This window comes from Arabidopsis lyrata (assembly GCF_000004255.2).
Source record: "Arabidopsis lyrata subsp. lyrata unplaced genomic scaffold ARALYscaffold_6, whole genome shotgun sequence".
In the NCBI taxonomy this organism is placed as follows: Eukaryota; Viridiplantae; Streptophyta; class Magnoliopsida; order Brassicales; family Brassicaceae; genus Arabidopsis; species Arabidopsis lyrata.
In genome coordinates, this window is record NW_003302550.1 from 8,661,376 (window position 1) to 8,674,900 (window position 13,525).

The following is a 13,525-nucleotide window of genomic DNA, read 5'->3' on the forward strand; positions in this document are numbered from 1 at the left end:
TTTCTGTAGTCCGATGAAAGAGATCTTGATTAACATATAAATTATTTGAGGATTGATGAGTTTGGCTATAACAATGTTAATGAAAAGAATGAGCAAGATTGATGGTTTTGATGCAGGCTCACGAAAAAGCTCTTGATAAACGTAGAAATCTTTTGTTGATGATGAGTTTGGCTATAACCATAATAACAAAAAAGAAAGAGCAACATTGACAGCTTTTGGTAGTCTTATGAAAGAGATCTTGATAAACGTAGAAATTATTTGCCGATGGAAGAGTTTTTCTATAAATATTATAACCGAAAATGGGTAAAATTGTAGGTTTTCTTCAACTTCATGAAAAAACTATCGATAAACGTAGAAATCATTTGCTAATGATAAATTTGGCTATTACCATTTTAACAAAAAAAAGAGCAAAATTTACGATATTTGACAGTCTGATGAAAGAGCTCTCGATAAACGTAAAAATTATTGGCTGATTGAAGAGTTTTACAATAACCATTATAAATGTAAATTAGCAAACTCAAAAGTTTTCTGCAGCCTAACAAAAGAGCTATTGATTAACTTAGAAGTTTGCCGTTTGATGGTTTGGCTATAGCCATAAAAAAAAAATTGGAGCAAAATTGACGGTTTTCTACTGTCTAATGTAAGAGGTTTTGGTAAACGTATAAATTATTTGCTGATTGATGAGTTTGGTTATAACAATGATAACAATAAAAGAGAGCAAAATAGACAGTTTTCTACAGCCTTATGAAAGAGTTAATGATAAATTTAGAAATCATTTGCCGATTGATGAGTTTGACTATAACAATGATAACAAAATAAGAGAACAAAATTGACGGTTTCTTTCAGCCTCATGAAGAAATGTTGATAAGCATAAAAATTATTTTCCGATATATGTGTTTGGCTATAATCATGATTAAAAAGAACAAGATGAGCAAAATTTACGGTTTTCTTCATCTTCATGAAAAAGCTCTTGATAAACGTAGAAATTGTTTGTTGATTGATGTGTTTAGCTATAACATTGATAACCAAAAAAACAAGAGAAAAATAACGATTTTTTATGTCTTGATGAAAGAGCTTTCAATAAATGTAGAAATAATTTGCTGATTGATGACTTTTGCTATAACCATGATAACAAAAAAAAGATAGCAAAATAGATGTTTTTTCAAAGTAATGAAAGAGCTCTTGGTAAACATAATAATTATTTGTTCATTGATGAGTTTGGCTATAACCATAATAAAAAAAAACAAGAGAGACAAAATTGACGACTTTCTGTAGTCGATGAAAGAGATCTTGATAAACGTAGATATCATTTGTTGATTGATGAGTTTGGTTACAACAATGATAAAGGAAAAAATGAGCAAAAGTGACAGTTTTCTCCAGGTTCATGAAAAAGCTTTTGATAAATGTATAAATCTTTTGCAGATGATGAGTTTGGCTATTACCATGATAACAAAAAAAAATAGACATTTTTCTGTAGTCTAATGAAAGAGCTCTTGATAAACGTATAAATCGTTTGCAGATTAATGAGTTTTGTTATAACCATTATAACGGAAAAATGGGCACAATTGATGGTTTCTGCAATCCGATGAAAGAGATCTTAATAATCGTAGAAATATTTGCTGATTGATGAGTTTGGCTATAACCATGATAATAAAAAAAGAGCAAAAGTGACGGCTTTTTGCAACGTAATGAAAGAGGTCTTGATAAACGTTAAAATTATTTGCTCATTAATGAGTTTGGCTATAACCATGATTACAAACAAGAGAAATAAAATTGACAGCTTTCTGCAGTCCGATTAATGATATCTTGATTAACGTATAAATCATATGTTGATTGATGAGTTTGGCTATAAAAATAATAACGAAAAAAGAGCAAAATTGACAGTTTTCTGCAAGCTCATGAAAAGCTCTTGATAAACGTAGAAAGTATTTATTGATGATGAGTTTGGCTATATCTATGATAACAAAAAATGAAAAACCAAAATTGACGGCTTTCCGCAGTGTGATGAAAGAGATCTTTGATAAACGTAGAAATCATTTGATTGATTGATGAGTTTTTGATAATTATGTTGAATCCGGATCTCAGTATTACCAATGAGATGTTTTGTTGGTAATTACTTTTTTCTTTTTTTTGTCGTCCACAATCAAAACTCTAAAATTTTCGACGGAACGTTAACTGATTCTGATGTTATAAACCGGGTATCAGGAATCCTGAAAATGACGAAGTACCTATCGTCACATGCAAAGAGAATGCTATAAAATGATGACGTTCGTTGTTTTCTTATTGTCTTGAAATTTTTTTTTATGTTTTTTTTTTATTATTAGCATCTTATTTTCTTACCATTTATAATATTCTTTTATCTCTCATGATTTTACCGTTTATACACGATAACTTACACCATTTGTATATATTATTATTATGGTTTTGATAATAGAATGATATATTTTTATCATTAAATTTCGATAGAATATATTTCAGTTTAACTGTTGAGATTTAATTTTTTTTTCTAAACTTAATTTATTAATTTTATGGATAAATTCTATATCGTTTAATCAATATCTGTTTCGCGTGGCTCGGGTAGAGAGCTCAATATGATTTTGGGTGACGAACATGTTAGTATTTTAATAACTTACCTTCTATACATGTTTTCGATATTAAATTGAATTGATTTTTTCTTTAACATTTCATTTGCAGTTCACCCAAATTCAAGCCGTTGTTCGTGATGAATTAATTGATAATTATTTTTCAAGATCGATAATCGATGAGTGGGTGAGCATTAAAAATTTTGATGTATCACGGGTTAACATCATCTTGAGACCAGTACCGCATAGATTCAAGATTGTGTTTCGTTCGGACACTTTAGTGCAAAGTATTAATATGTGCTCCAGTAGAACCTATTTCAATCTAACTGAGTTTGTGAGTATATTGAGTGGTATTGTTAACCCGAATATTTGCGTTGGTAAGCCTAATTTATGAATTTATTTGTGCTTTTGGAGTTTATTTGCGATTCATGTTCTGACTGTATTATTCATGTGTGTGTTTCATAGATGTTATTGGCAAAATTGTCAACGTGATAGAGTTGGTTTTTGTTCCTTCCGTGGAACATTCTCAAGGAGGATATTTTGAGCTGTACTTTGGTTTACGTGATACTGAGTAAGTCACTATTTTTTTAAAGATTTAAACCAGAATATAAAGTCTTATGACTTCTTCAAATCTTAAAATTAGGTGTATCCATCTAGAGTGTCGTTTGACGGGTGACCTTGCAGTCGAGTTCTATGACTTATGGAAGCGTCGTTCACGTAACACAGTGATATGTATTATCAAGTTTGTGAAATTAGAGCTACCACAGGAACATAGGTGGAGATGTACCAACGTTACCGGATGTACGAGGATTATGTTGAATCCGGATCTCAGTATTACCGACGAGATGCTTTGTTGGTAAGTATTTTTTGTTTTTTTCCTGTTTAAAATCAAAACTTTAAAGTTAGCGACTGAACATTCACTATTTATGGTGTTCCAAATCGGATGTCAGGAATCCTGAAAACGACCAAGTACCTATCATCACACGCAAGGAGAATGCCATGGAGTGATGATGTTCGTTGATTTCTTATTTTCTTGGTGAATGGTTTTAAAAGATGATTTATTATTATTTTTTAGCATTTATAATATTATTGAATTTTTTAAATTTCATCATTTTCCATAATTTTATCACACTAAATCCTAAACAATTTACCATATTTTTCTTACACTACCAAGTAACACCTAAACAATCCCTTATTTCACATGATTTTACCATTTATACAGCATTCTTCCCGCGCATGCGCGCGGGCAATCACCTAGTTATTAGTATATGATACATTTTCACATTATTTGTATATGATACATCTTCACATATATTAGTATATGATACATTTTCACATTATTAGTGTATGACACATGAGTTCCAGAGACTTAGGATCTTCAAAGCCATGGCTAAAACAGAGAACTAACCTTTTTGTTTCTGTTTGCGGAAAATTCCAGGCTCTTATTATTCTTTTTGTATATAAACCATCATTTACCCTGTTGAAGCCTTCTCATTCTTCATGATCATATGGAAAGATTTAACTTTATCTTCTCCAACGATCTCTCTAAGAACATCGTCTTCAATCTTCTCAGCTTGCCATAGAGATGGATCCGCAACAAACTCCTCACTGAATATCATACTCGAGACCCACTCTTTCCATGTTGTCCTCCTGTACTTGTCTTCCTCTAATGTTCCTCGGGACAAGAGCTGATAAACATAAACAACTTTCTGCTGTCCCGGTCTGAATGCACGAGCTATGGCTTGCTTTGTCTTTGAAGGGTTCCATTCCGAGTCGAGCATGATGACCCGTGAAGCAGCGGTTAGACTAATCCCTTCTGCGCAAGCTGTGATTGAGGCCAGTAAGACTCGGGATGGGTTTCCAGGTTCTTCAAATTTGTCTATCACTCTACCTCTCTCGAACAGCTCAAGATCACCGGTTAAGGTCAAGATCTCTCTGCCTCTTTGCCACCTGAAAACATTCTCAAACAGTTCGGTAAACATACGGATTGGCGCAATGTTGTGGCAAAAGATCAAGATCTTCTCCCTCTTGACCACTCGGTAGACAAGGTTTAGCACAAACATGACTTTAGATCCTTTCTTTGCATCGTGCTTGAGTTTTTCGATCTCTAAAAGTTCTTGCGGGTTGAAGAATTTTTTGCAACAGTTTGAGCTCGTGACCAACCAAGGATGTATAGCTGCCAATGTTATCTGAAGCTCGACCTCGAGTGGATACCCGAAATAAGTCTTTATTACATCCTGAAGTTTTGTGAGTATCTTATGCTGTATATCCGTCGAGTTCATCACTAATGTATAGATTTGTAGACCGGGAAGAGCATCGCCACTTCCACTTCCACTCCCTTCATAGTTATCAATGAAACTATTAGTCATATTCTTCAACATATTGATACCTTGAAGGCGTTCATCTCCCACGCCTGCATCAATCTTCTTGGCAATTATATCGATGAAGAATTTACGAGCTCTATTCTCGAGCAAGTGAGGCGCCTTATTTACACTTTGATTGGTCTTGAATTTCTGATCTAACTCCATTAGAACCTCATGAATAAACTTTGGTCTAGCCAAACACAGCGTGTTGAAGTACTCGCAGAAGTTGTTCTGAAACAAAGTACCGGAAAGAAGTATCCTTAAGTCAGTACCAACTTTCATCAAGGCCTTGCGTAATCGCGACTTGGTACTCCTTGGGTTATGTCCTTCATCAAGAACAAGAAGCCCAGGACTCTCTCTTAGCACTTTAGCCATGTACTTTCGGTGAGCAAACTTCGAGTCTTCCCTCATCAAAGTCAGAAACGAGGTGTAACCCATTACAAGAACACTCGGATGCGCGTGCCATTTCTGTATCTTTTCTAAGCAATCAAGAACATGCATAACATCTTGGCTCGGTTTCGGAACTCCATTGAACTGAATTGTGCTGTTCTGCTTAAAGGTACAGTAGGTTCTTCGACCGTGGATCAAATGAACCGGAACTGGGATCTCCCATTTGATGAACTCCTTGTACCATGTGTACAAAGTTGTTTTAGGAGCAAGAACCAAGGGTCTTTTCCCGGGAAATAGCTTCAAGTAGCTAGTGAGGAAAGCGATTATTAGGAAAGTTTTACCAGCTCCTGGAGAATGAGAGATCACACAACCACCTATGTTATCTGAAGTGGGATCCATAAGCGAGGGTTCCACAGATCCTGCTAGATTTCTCCAGAGAAACTCAAAAGCTCTTCGTTGATGCATATGTAGTTTTCTCTTAAGCTGAGGTATTAATGCCCAAACGTTTTCACTTTCTTCAGCCGCAAGGATTTTCGAAGAATCACTTGACATAGTGAAATCTTCAGTCTCGCCTTCTTTGTGGCTCAACTTAGTCTTTATGTCATCTTCTTCGAGCTGCTTAGTCTCCATTGTCCATTTCTTATGTTCTGCCTATTCAAACCAAACCATGAAATACAATCATTTACAAGCGAAGTAACATAAACATTATGCATTTGTAAGTTGTTGAGAGCTTCACTTACAAATGGTGCAGATACATCTTTTATCTCAGTTCCTACATGACCACATAACCTGCAACACATCCCGATTTCTTCGTCCAGCTTATAATCGTGTTCACAACCACTTCTCGCCTTTTCTAAAGCCTCGTTGTCCACTCTTGCCTAGATATTTTTATACACCACAACAATGTAATTAGCGGGCAATTCTTGTATATGAGATGTTTCGAAGAGAATTATACCTCGTTGTCATCGAGTATGTAAGAAGAAGCCAAGCAGAGTTCCATTTCTCTCCATAACATTTCGTTCTCTGAAGTCTCCCCCTCACCATCCTCACTTAAGTTTTGTTCCATATCCCTATGCACTTTAAATGCGAAATTCGTCTTCTTTAACTCCTCCCACTGGTCAAGAACATTGGTAGGCTCGTCCTTGGCTGAAATTGTGGACTCAATGTTGTTCATGTATGAATCTATCAGCTTGTTATATGCACCTGCACTCAATGTTACTTTCTTATAGACCCGTGGTTCATCGGAATCCTCTGTTTTTGGAGCAAATGACCGCGAAGGTCGGGGTGTTCGTTTTTGAACCGACTTCACGTAGTTAGGACCTTTCCAACATAGATCAGATTCCATCATCTCTTCCATTTCTGTCATTTTCTTCCCGTATTTCGAGGATTTACTTCGATACTTTTCAATCTCATCAAAGTACTGGCTTCTTGAAAAACTGCCACCCCCACCCAAACAGTTAGCATTAAGACCAAACTGTTCCAACGGTATAGGCTCAAATACTGGAGTGAAAGGAATAACCGAAAGCTCGGATTTCCTCTCTTTTCTACCAAATCCATGTACTCTCCTCTTGTCTACCAAAACAATCCCGCCTTTCATACTTTTCGGTATCGCTTCTCGAGAATTAGTTATCATTTTCTTGATGAATAAATGCGATAATGGTACATACATATCATCATTAGTATCACCAGCATCATTGCTATCGTCCTCGTCGTTATCACTCTCCACACCAACAGCCCATTTTCCAATCTGGTACGGCATCATCCGCACCCAGCCGTCATTTGTATCTAACTGATAATCACATCCGGTAAATCTATCCGGTCTCACATTTCTTCTTTTGGACCGACGTAGTTCCACTACCTCATCTGCTTCTTGAAAATAATCGGTTTCTTGCTTTATTTCAGGATCTTGAGAATCATCCAATATATCTGCAGGATTAAACTGAACAACTTTTGATAACGAAACACCGTCTTCCACAGTTATATTCATCGAACTCAACGTACTGCTAGAGCCTTCATCTGCTACAATCTGATAAACCATCCTGGTTTGCACTGTTCTTATGTGAAACACAATGCTTTTCAGAATTGAAGTAACAGTCAACCACGAAAGATCCGGCAAGAACTTTCCCAACGACAGTCTCGTTTTCATCAAGGAAGTGCAGTCCTCAGAGAATTTCCACCTGTAAAACTGATCAGTACTTTGTTCCTTGTAAAACTTCTGGAGAATAGAGATTTGGTTTAGACCGATAAGCACGGCATCTTTATTGATTCTCTGTTTCTCCGACCCAATGCAGCCTTGGTCAATGTAAATTCTAACACTGATCTTGCAAGAGCATTCAGAATCATGAGGCTTCCTCTCTATAGAAACAATCCTCGCATCGACCCAAACCTATGCAAGAAACAGATGCAGAGTATTTTGATGAGTTTCAAGATGAAGAATCATAGTTTGAAACAAATTAAAGCAATTGCAGCTACATATACCGGTTCCAAGTCATCCTCATGGAGACGATAGAGAACACAGACATCGATATCAGGGCGAAGGAAACAGATACAGTCACTCAAAGCCGCTTTTCTTGATCTGAGACGAAGCCTTTGGAAGGGACGGATATCCTCCAACACATAACCGTTCTGTAACAGACGTATTGTCATCATTCCATCTTCGATCCTCATGTATTCCACAGGCTTCCATGTACCCGAGCAGAAGAACTCAAAAGCTAAAGAGTAAAAACCGGTATTAAGTCAAAACATTGTTATCCATTAGTCAAACTAATCCAATCCATATTTTGGCATTTTAATCCAACATCTACTAGTTGATTAGCGTCTCTCATTTGCTAATAGAAAGTTTCAACTTCTCAAAGATTGGCATTGAAGAGTATAGAAGAGAACTGATATAAGGGAAATACACTTACGGCATGGATCAAATGGATGCTTCAAATTGTAGAAACCTCTCTTCTTCATCTTTTTTTTTTTTTTTTTTTAACTTTTGGGTCAATCAACCAACCACATTGTTATGCGAAGATCCTACAACAGCAACATAAGTCAGATGCATATCTTCATAGCAATAACAACTCAAAGATCAGCAAAAAGGACAGAACAGAATGCTCTGCTCTTATTAGTAGTTTTCAATCTTTTGCTTGTTGATTGAGGGAAATGCTGAGTGCATCTGTGCATGTAATCAGAATTTTGTTAAGAGTTATAATGATGCTCTATCTTTCCAAATCACTTAACCAAGTCTAATCTCAAATGCACACTAAGAACAGAGAACTCTGTAAATATGACAATTTTGATTATATATATCACTACTAAAACCCTCATCAGATACACGAAAAAATTCAAATTTTACGTTAAGAATCGAAAAAGTCCACATTTGTTTTTTTTAGGTAAAAAACAAAACCCAGATATTGTCCTGGAACAAGGAGCCCAAAAGAGGCAAAAAAAAATATATATAAAATCGGTCACTACAGGCTAAAGCATCGTTATCACTGCAAATAAAAAGGTTAAAAAACAGTAAGAATTCCCCAGTGATCTAAGAGTATTTGATTCAAAAGCAAACGATCATGATCTAGAAAGCAGAATATTAGAGCCCAAGACAACAACAAGACTCAGATTGAAGTCAAGAAAAGATGATCGAAGAACAGAGTCAGTGAGTGACCTTGGAAACAAAACCTGATTGTGCAGTGAAATTGAGACAGAGAGCGAAGATATTCTATTCCATGATTCAAAGGCAACAGAAATAAGAAATATGTAGCAGAGAAAAAGGACGGAGAGTTCAATACCAGACTAGTTATTTCAGAATCTTGGCCACTGTGAAGATAAAATACTGAATAAAGATTTGCATGAATTTGTTGTATACAACAAACAAAGGAGAGTGAGTGAGCGAGAAAGAGGAATTAAAAAGAGTCCACGATTGGGAGTGTTGGCAAACGAACCGGACAAGCAGAGAGAGAGGGTTTAAGGAGGATGGTAATTTGGTAATTTGGTAATTTGGTAATTTCACTTATTTGCTAACTTTACTTGAGGAGAAAAATAAACGGCTGTGATTTGTTATATTTTATCTCTTTAGATAGATTTTCCGACAAGAGGAAAGCCAAGTCAAGCTATGAAATTTTGTGGGGTCCACGGTGGAGATGTGGTGGTAACTCTTTGCAGCGAGTATTGTAGGTTTACCACCTACATATATACTATATAAAGATAACTTAGGTAGTGGTAGCAGTACAGTGAAAAAAAAAAAATTGAAGGGCACAAGGCTGGATAGGTCTAAGAAGTGAAAGGCTTTTATCCCAAAAAAAATCGAGGTATTACCACCATCGCACTCATATAACGTATCGTTTTCATTACGAATCAAAATTACTGTTTCTGAAATCGAGATATTACCATCATCTCACTCATATAGTGCATCGTTTTCGTTACGAATCAAAATTATTGTTTTTGAAATCGAGATATTACCATCATCTCACTCATATAGTGCATCGTTTTCGTTAACGAATCAAAATTATTGTTTCTGAAATCAAGATATTACCATCATCTCACTCATATAACGCATCAATTTCGTTACGAATCAAATGATTGTTTCTGACAGTGTGAGTAATGGCGTATCTAAAAAGTATAATTTAAAAGACGTGATAAGATGCATCTGCAATATTATGTAATCCAAATCATCGTCGTCGTTTTTACTGTTTATTGAACTTTGTTTCACTATTTCAATCACTAGAATAACGCTCTTTCAATTACTGCTTCGAACCTCGTTTCATTGGAGGCGATAAACCACCAATTTTTTAAAAAAATTTAAATTAAATTTTCATATAAAATTTTTGAGAGATAATTGTTATTTTTTTTTTCTTTTATCTTAGATGTGTATGTGAGTGTGGATCTAAATCGCTCCACACTCAAGTGGTTCATCGCTCCAGTAAAAAATTGGCTAGAGAGTTGATGGACCAAAAACCCTTCTTGTGGTACTCTTACCAATCCATAAACACACCAATACCCAATAACAACAAAATTTGCAAATAAAGATAATACCAAAAAACAAATACCATTATATATACTTCAAAGGGAAATGGAAAACTTTAAAACTATATAATTAATTCATGTTGTATTTATTTTATTTCTATGTAAAAAACTTATATAAAAATAAGTAAATACATGTAACTTTTTTTTTTCTTTTGGTCAGATATAAGCTTACCTTTACAATTTTTCTTTAAAAAGGCTACACAACTTTGCTAGAAATCAATAATATTTTGTGCACAATTTTTGTTACTTCTCTAAGAATTACATTATATATTTTTTTGAAATATACCTAAAGTGATATATCTCTAACTATTGTTTATTATTGGTAACGTCTTCGTGTTGGACTTAAAAAAAATGTTATAAAAATTGTGTAGACAAATTGCAGTCGCCTGGTAGAATATTTTTAAAAATATTTGGCATACATATACTTTAATATATTCCAGTACGTTGATTTTTCGATTTTTATTTTTAGGTTGATCAAGCTTCGATTATTTCTGCAAGTTTCGTCCTCTGCCTCACCCTCTCTGCAGACATGGGTCTATTGGTTTTAAACAGCTGGTATCTTCCAATACATTTCTTTTTCATTCTCTCTGTTTTTGTATTAGTAAAGTTTTGTTTGTATTTAGGTCTCAAGTTTTCATTGTATATTGCTTGTTGTTGGGGCAAAGTCAATCCTGATAATCCCCAAAACTTAGCTTCTCCTGACTCTTGTCTTGTGTTTTACATTCAAACTACTGGAATTTTAAGTTGAATAACCCCATTTGATTAAAACTTTATGGTTATAATCTTGCTCTAACCCGATGGATGATCATATTTTTCTGTCTTACAGTAACAATGTTCAGAGGACACTTCCACCAAAGAACAGGAAACATCCTGAATATGAGAGCAAGGTTAGTAGTGTGGCTTAAATTATGGATCTGTAATCACATTTTTTAAAGTTGTAAAATTCTAATAAAACGTAGGGATTTCAGTATCGAGAGCTTGTCCCAGAGACTATTGGGAGTGACAATCTCAGAGAAGCTGTGAAACTACCTCCTGGTGTAGACATTAACGAGTGGTTGGCCATGAACAGTTAAGACACCACCATTTTGATCCCTAGTTACTCTTTCCAAACTTGAGGGTTTCTTCTGAATTTGTTCTTGTGTCTTGTCTTTTAGCTGTAGATTTCTACAAACAAATAAGCCTTTTGTATGCTACTCTTGAAGAGTTCTGCACACCCACCACTTGCCCAGTTATGAATGTTGGAAGGTAAGTTTCTCATTCTTGATATTCTCATCCATCAAATCCAAAGCTTCTTGATCGTAAAACAATAGTTGTAGCATAGTATCGATCTTTCTCGGTCTTATTTTTTTTGCAGATATGAGTATAGATGGGCAGATGGAATAACTGTAATTGAGCCTAAAATGGTTTCAGCCCCTGAATATGTTGAGTGTCTCATGAATTGGATTGAAACTCAGATCGATAACGAAATCATCTTTCCGAAAAATCCTGGTATTTGTGAAGCTAATTATATTTTTAAACATCCTTTAGTTGGTTTTAATTTGTAACACTTTTTTTTTTTTTCTTTATTCAGGAGAACCATTCCCTTCAAACTTTGAGGATTTCGTGAAGCGGATTTTGAGAAAGATGTTTCGTGTCTATGCACACATCTATTATTCTCACTTTATTAAGATTGTGACTCTCAATGAACATGCTCATCTCAACACTTGCTTCAAGCATTTTCTTCTCTTTGTATCTGTGAGTTGATGAATCTTCCTTGGATCATTTTGTGTTCTTAGGAATGTTCTAATAGTTAATGGTGAAAGTTTGTATATTTAACGATGATGCATGGTTATGCGCAACATGCAGGAGTTCCAGTTGGTTGATAAAGAAGAGATGGCTCCTATTAAAGATCTCGTGGAAACTGTTTTGAAACCATAGAAGACTCTTCATGTTTTCAGGGGGAAAAGGGATTGTCATATATCCACCAATAACACCTTAAGAAGTTTATGATTTATGTAATAATGACTTTGGAGTTTGTCCAAAAAAAAAAAAAAAATGTACTAATGACTTTGGCTTTTACAAAGTGAGTTGATGTAATGCAAACTATTACTATTGATCTTGTGAGGTTTAATTCAATAAATAGGATCAGCATCCCATAGCCAAATTATGTCTTTAATGATGCCAAAAGGCTGTGTGTTGGAACCAGCAGAACCTCTTTTTAACTTCACTGTTCAGAAACCAAATGCTATTTTTTCTCTTCTCGTAGACTAGAAATTTGCAGAGCATAAATTTGCTAAAAGTCCTCTTCTATATCATGTGAGATCTTGAAATAAAATGGAGAACTCAAGAGAACTAATATCCATTTCAAGGCAGGTGGTGTTTGATACAACAAACTATGGATATGGATATTGGGAGGTCAATATGAGGACAATCGTACCAGAAATGAATGAGGATGCTTGGACTGTAGTGGAGTCAAGTTGGGAAGATCCAAAAAAGTGGAAAATGAAAGGAACTCAGTTGTCAAACCAAAAACTAAGTGGACTAAAGATGAGAATAGACTCAAAATTCATTTCCAAAGCTGTAGGTCAATTACATCTCGGGTTCCCTCCTTAGCAAGCATGGATTCACCGTTAAGTTAGATGCGGATAAGCTTGTCCTTAGCAAAAATGGGATGTATTTTCTAATAGTGATATGTAATGTAATTGTGTAATGGGACTAGACAAGCATTCAAGGCCTAAATAGTTTGAGAAGCCATGGCCCATGAGAATTGAACCACGGGCTTGCCATCGTGGCTTGTGGCAAAAACTACAAGTACTCTCCTTTTTTCAGGTTCGGCGAAGAACTACTTGCCGTTTTAATTGATAATAAACACCACACATTCCTAACGTCACAGTGACAAACACCTTCTCAGCCCCGGCTCAGATGGATAGGGCGGAGGTACGACGGTCCGGAGCTTTTTTTTTATAAAAAAATTTTACATATAAAAAAGGCCCAAATATTTTTTAAAAATATTATTAATATGAGAATTATATTTTAAGAGGCCTAATTATTTATAAGAAAATGTATAAAAAAGCCCAAAAATTGAACCACGGGCTTGCCATCGTGGCTTGTGGCAAAAACTACAAGTACTCTCCTTTTTTCAGGTTCGGCGATAATAATAAGCAAAAAAAAATTTTTGCCCTAAGGCTCTCAAATATATTGAGC

The 13,525-nt window shown here is 35.2% G+C and overlaps 3 protein-coding genes across 7 annotated transcripts; 2 read left to right on the top strand and 1 right to left on the bottom strand.

Moving 5' to 3' along the window:
* Positions 1 to 3,756: 3,756 nt before the first annotated feature.
* On the bottom strand, positions 3,757 to 9,264 carry LOC9308009 (SNF2 domain-containing protein CLASSY 2). Of its 2 annotated transcripts, none has more exons than XM_002873951.2 (6): positions 9,109 to 9,264; positions 8,242 to 8,353; positions 7,814 to 8,046; positions 6,291 to 7,721; positions 6,076 to 6,213; positions 3,757 to 5,986 (listed from the first exon to the last, which is right to left on the bottom strand). In XM_002873951.2, exons 2-6 carry the CDS (start codon positions 8,288 to 8,290, stop codon positions 4,055 to 4,057), a joined length of 3,783 nt encoding a protein of 1,260 aa, XP_002873997.1. In that variant the 5' UTR covers positions 8,291 to 8,353; positions 9,109 to 9,264; the 3' UTR covers positions 3,757 to 4,054. The 2 variants fall into 2 exon arrangements, with proteins under 2 accessions (XP_002873997.1, XP_020877337.1); XM_021021678.1 differs by having other exon boundaries at positions 8,985 to 9,264.
* Positions 9,265 to 9,372: 108 nt separating this feature from the next.
* Positions 9,373 to 12,347, top strand: LOC9310065 (MOB kinase activator-like 2A). Of its 4 annotated transcripts, none has more exons than XM_021023100.1 (8): positions 9,373 to 9,627; positions 10,812 to 10,897; positions 11,169 to 11,229; positions 11,302 to 11,410; positions 11,497 to 11,587; positions 11,697 to 11,830; positions 11,913 to 12,076; positions 12,188 to 12,347. In XM_021023100.1, the coding sequence occupies exons 2-8, from the start codon at positions 10,872 to 10,874 to the stop codon at positions 12,257 to 12,259; spliced, it is 657 nt and encodes a 218-aa protein (XP_020878759.1). In that variant the 5' UTR covers positions 9,373 to 9,627; positions 10,812 to 10,871; the 3' UTR covers positions 12,260 to 12,347. The 4 variants fall into 4 exon arrangements, with proteins under 4 accessions (XP_020878759.1, XP_020878760.1, XP_020878758.1 ...); XM_021023101.1 differs by having other exon boundaries at positions 11,311 to 11,410; XM_021023099.1 differs by lacking the exon at positions 9,373 to 9,627 and having other exon boundaries at positions 10,667 to 11,229.
* Positions 12,348 to 12,650: 303 nt separating this feature from the next.
* On the top strand, positions 12,651 to 13,223 carry LOC110227720. The gene has a single exon (XM_021023074.1). The coding sequence runs from the start codon at positions 12,656 to 12,658 to the stop codon at positions 12,932 to 12,934; it is 279 nt and encodes a 92-aa protein (XP_020878733.1). The 5' UTR covers positions 12,651 to 12,655; the 3' UTR covers positions 12,935 to 13,223.
* The last annotated feature ends 302 nt before the right edge of the window (positions 13,224 to 13,525 follow it).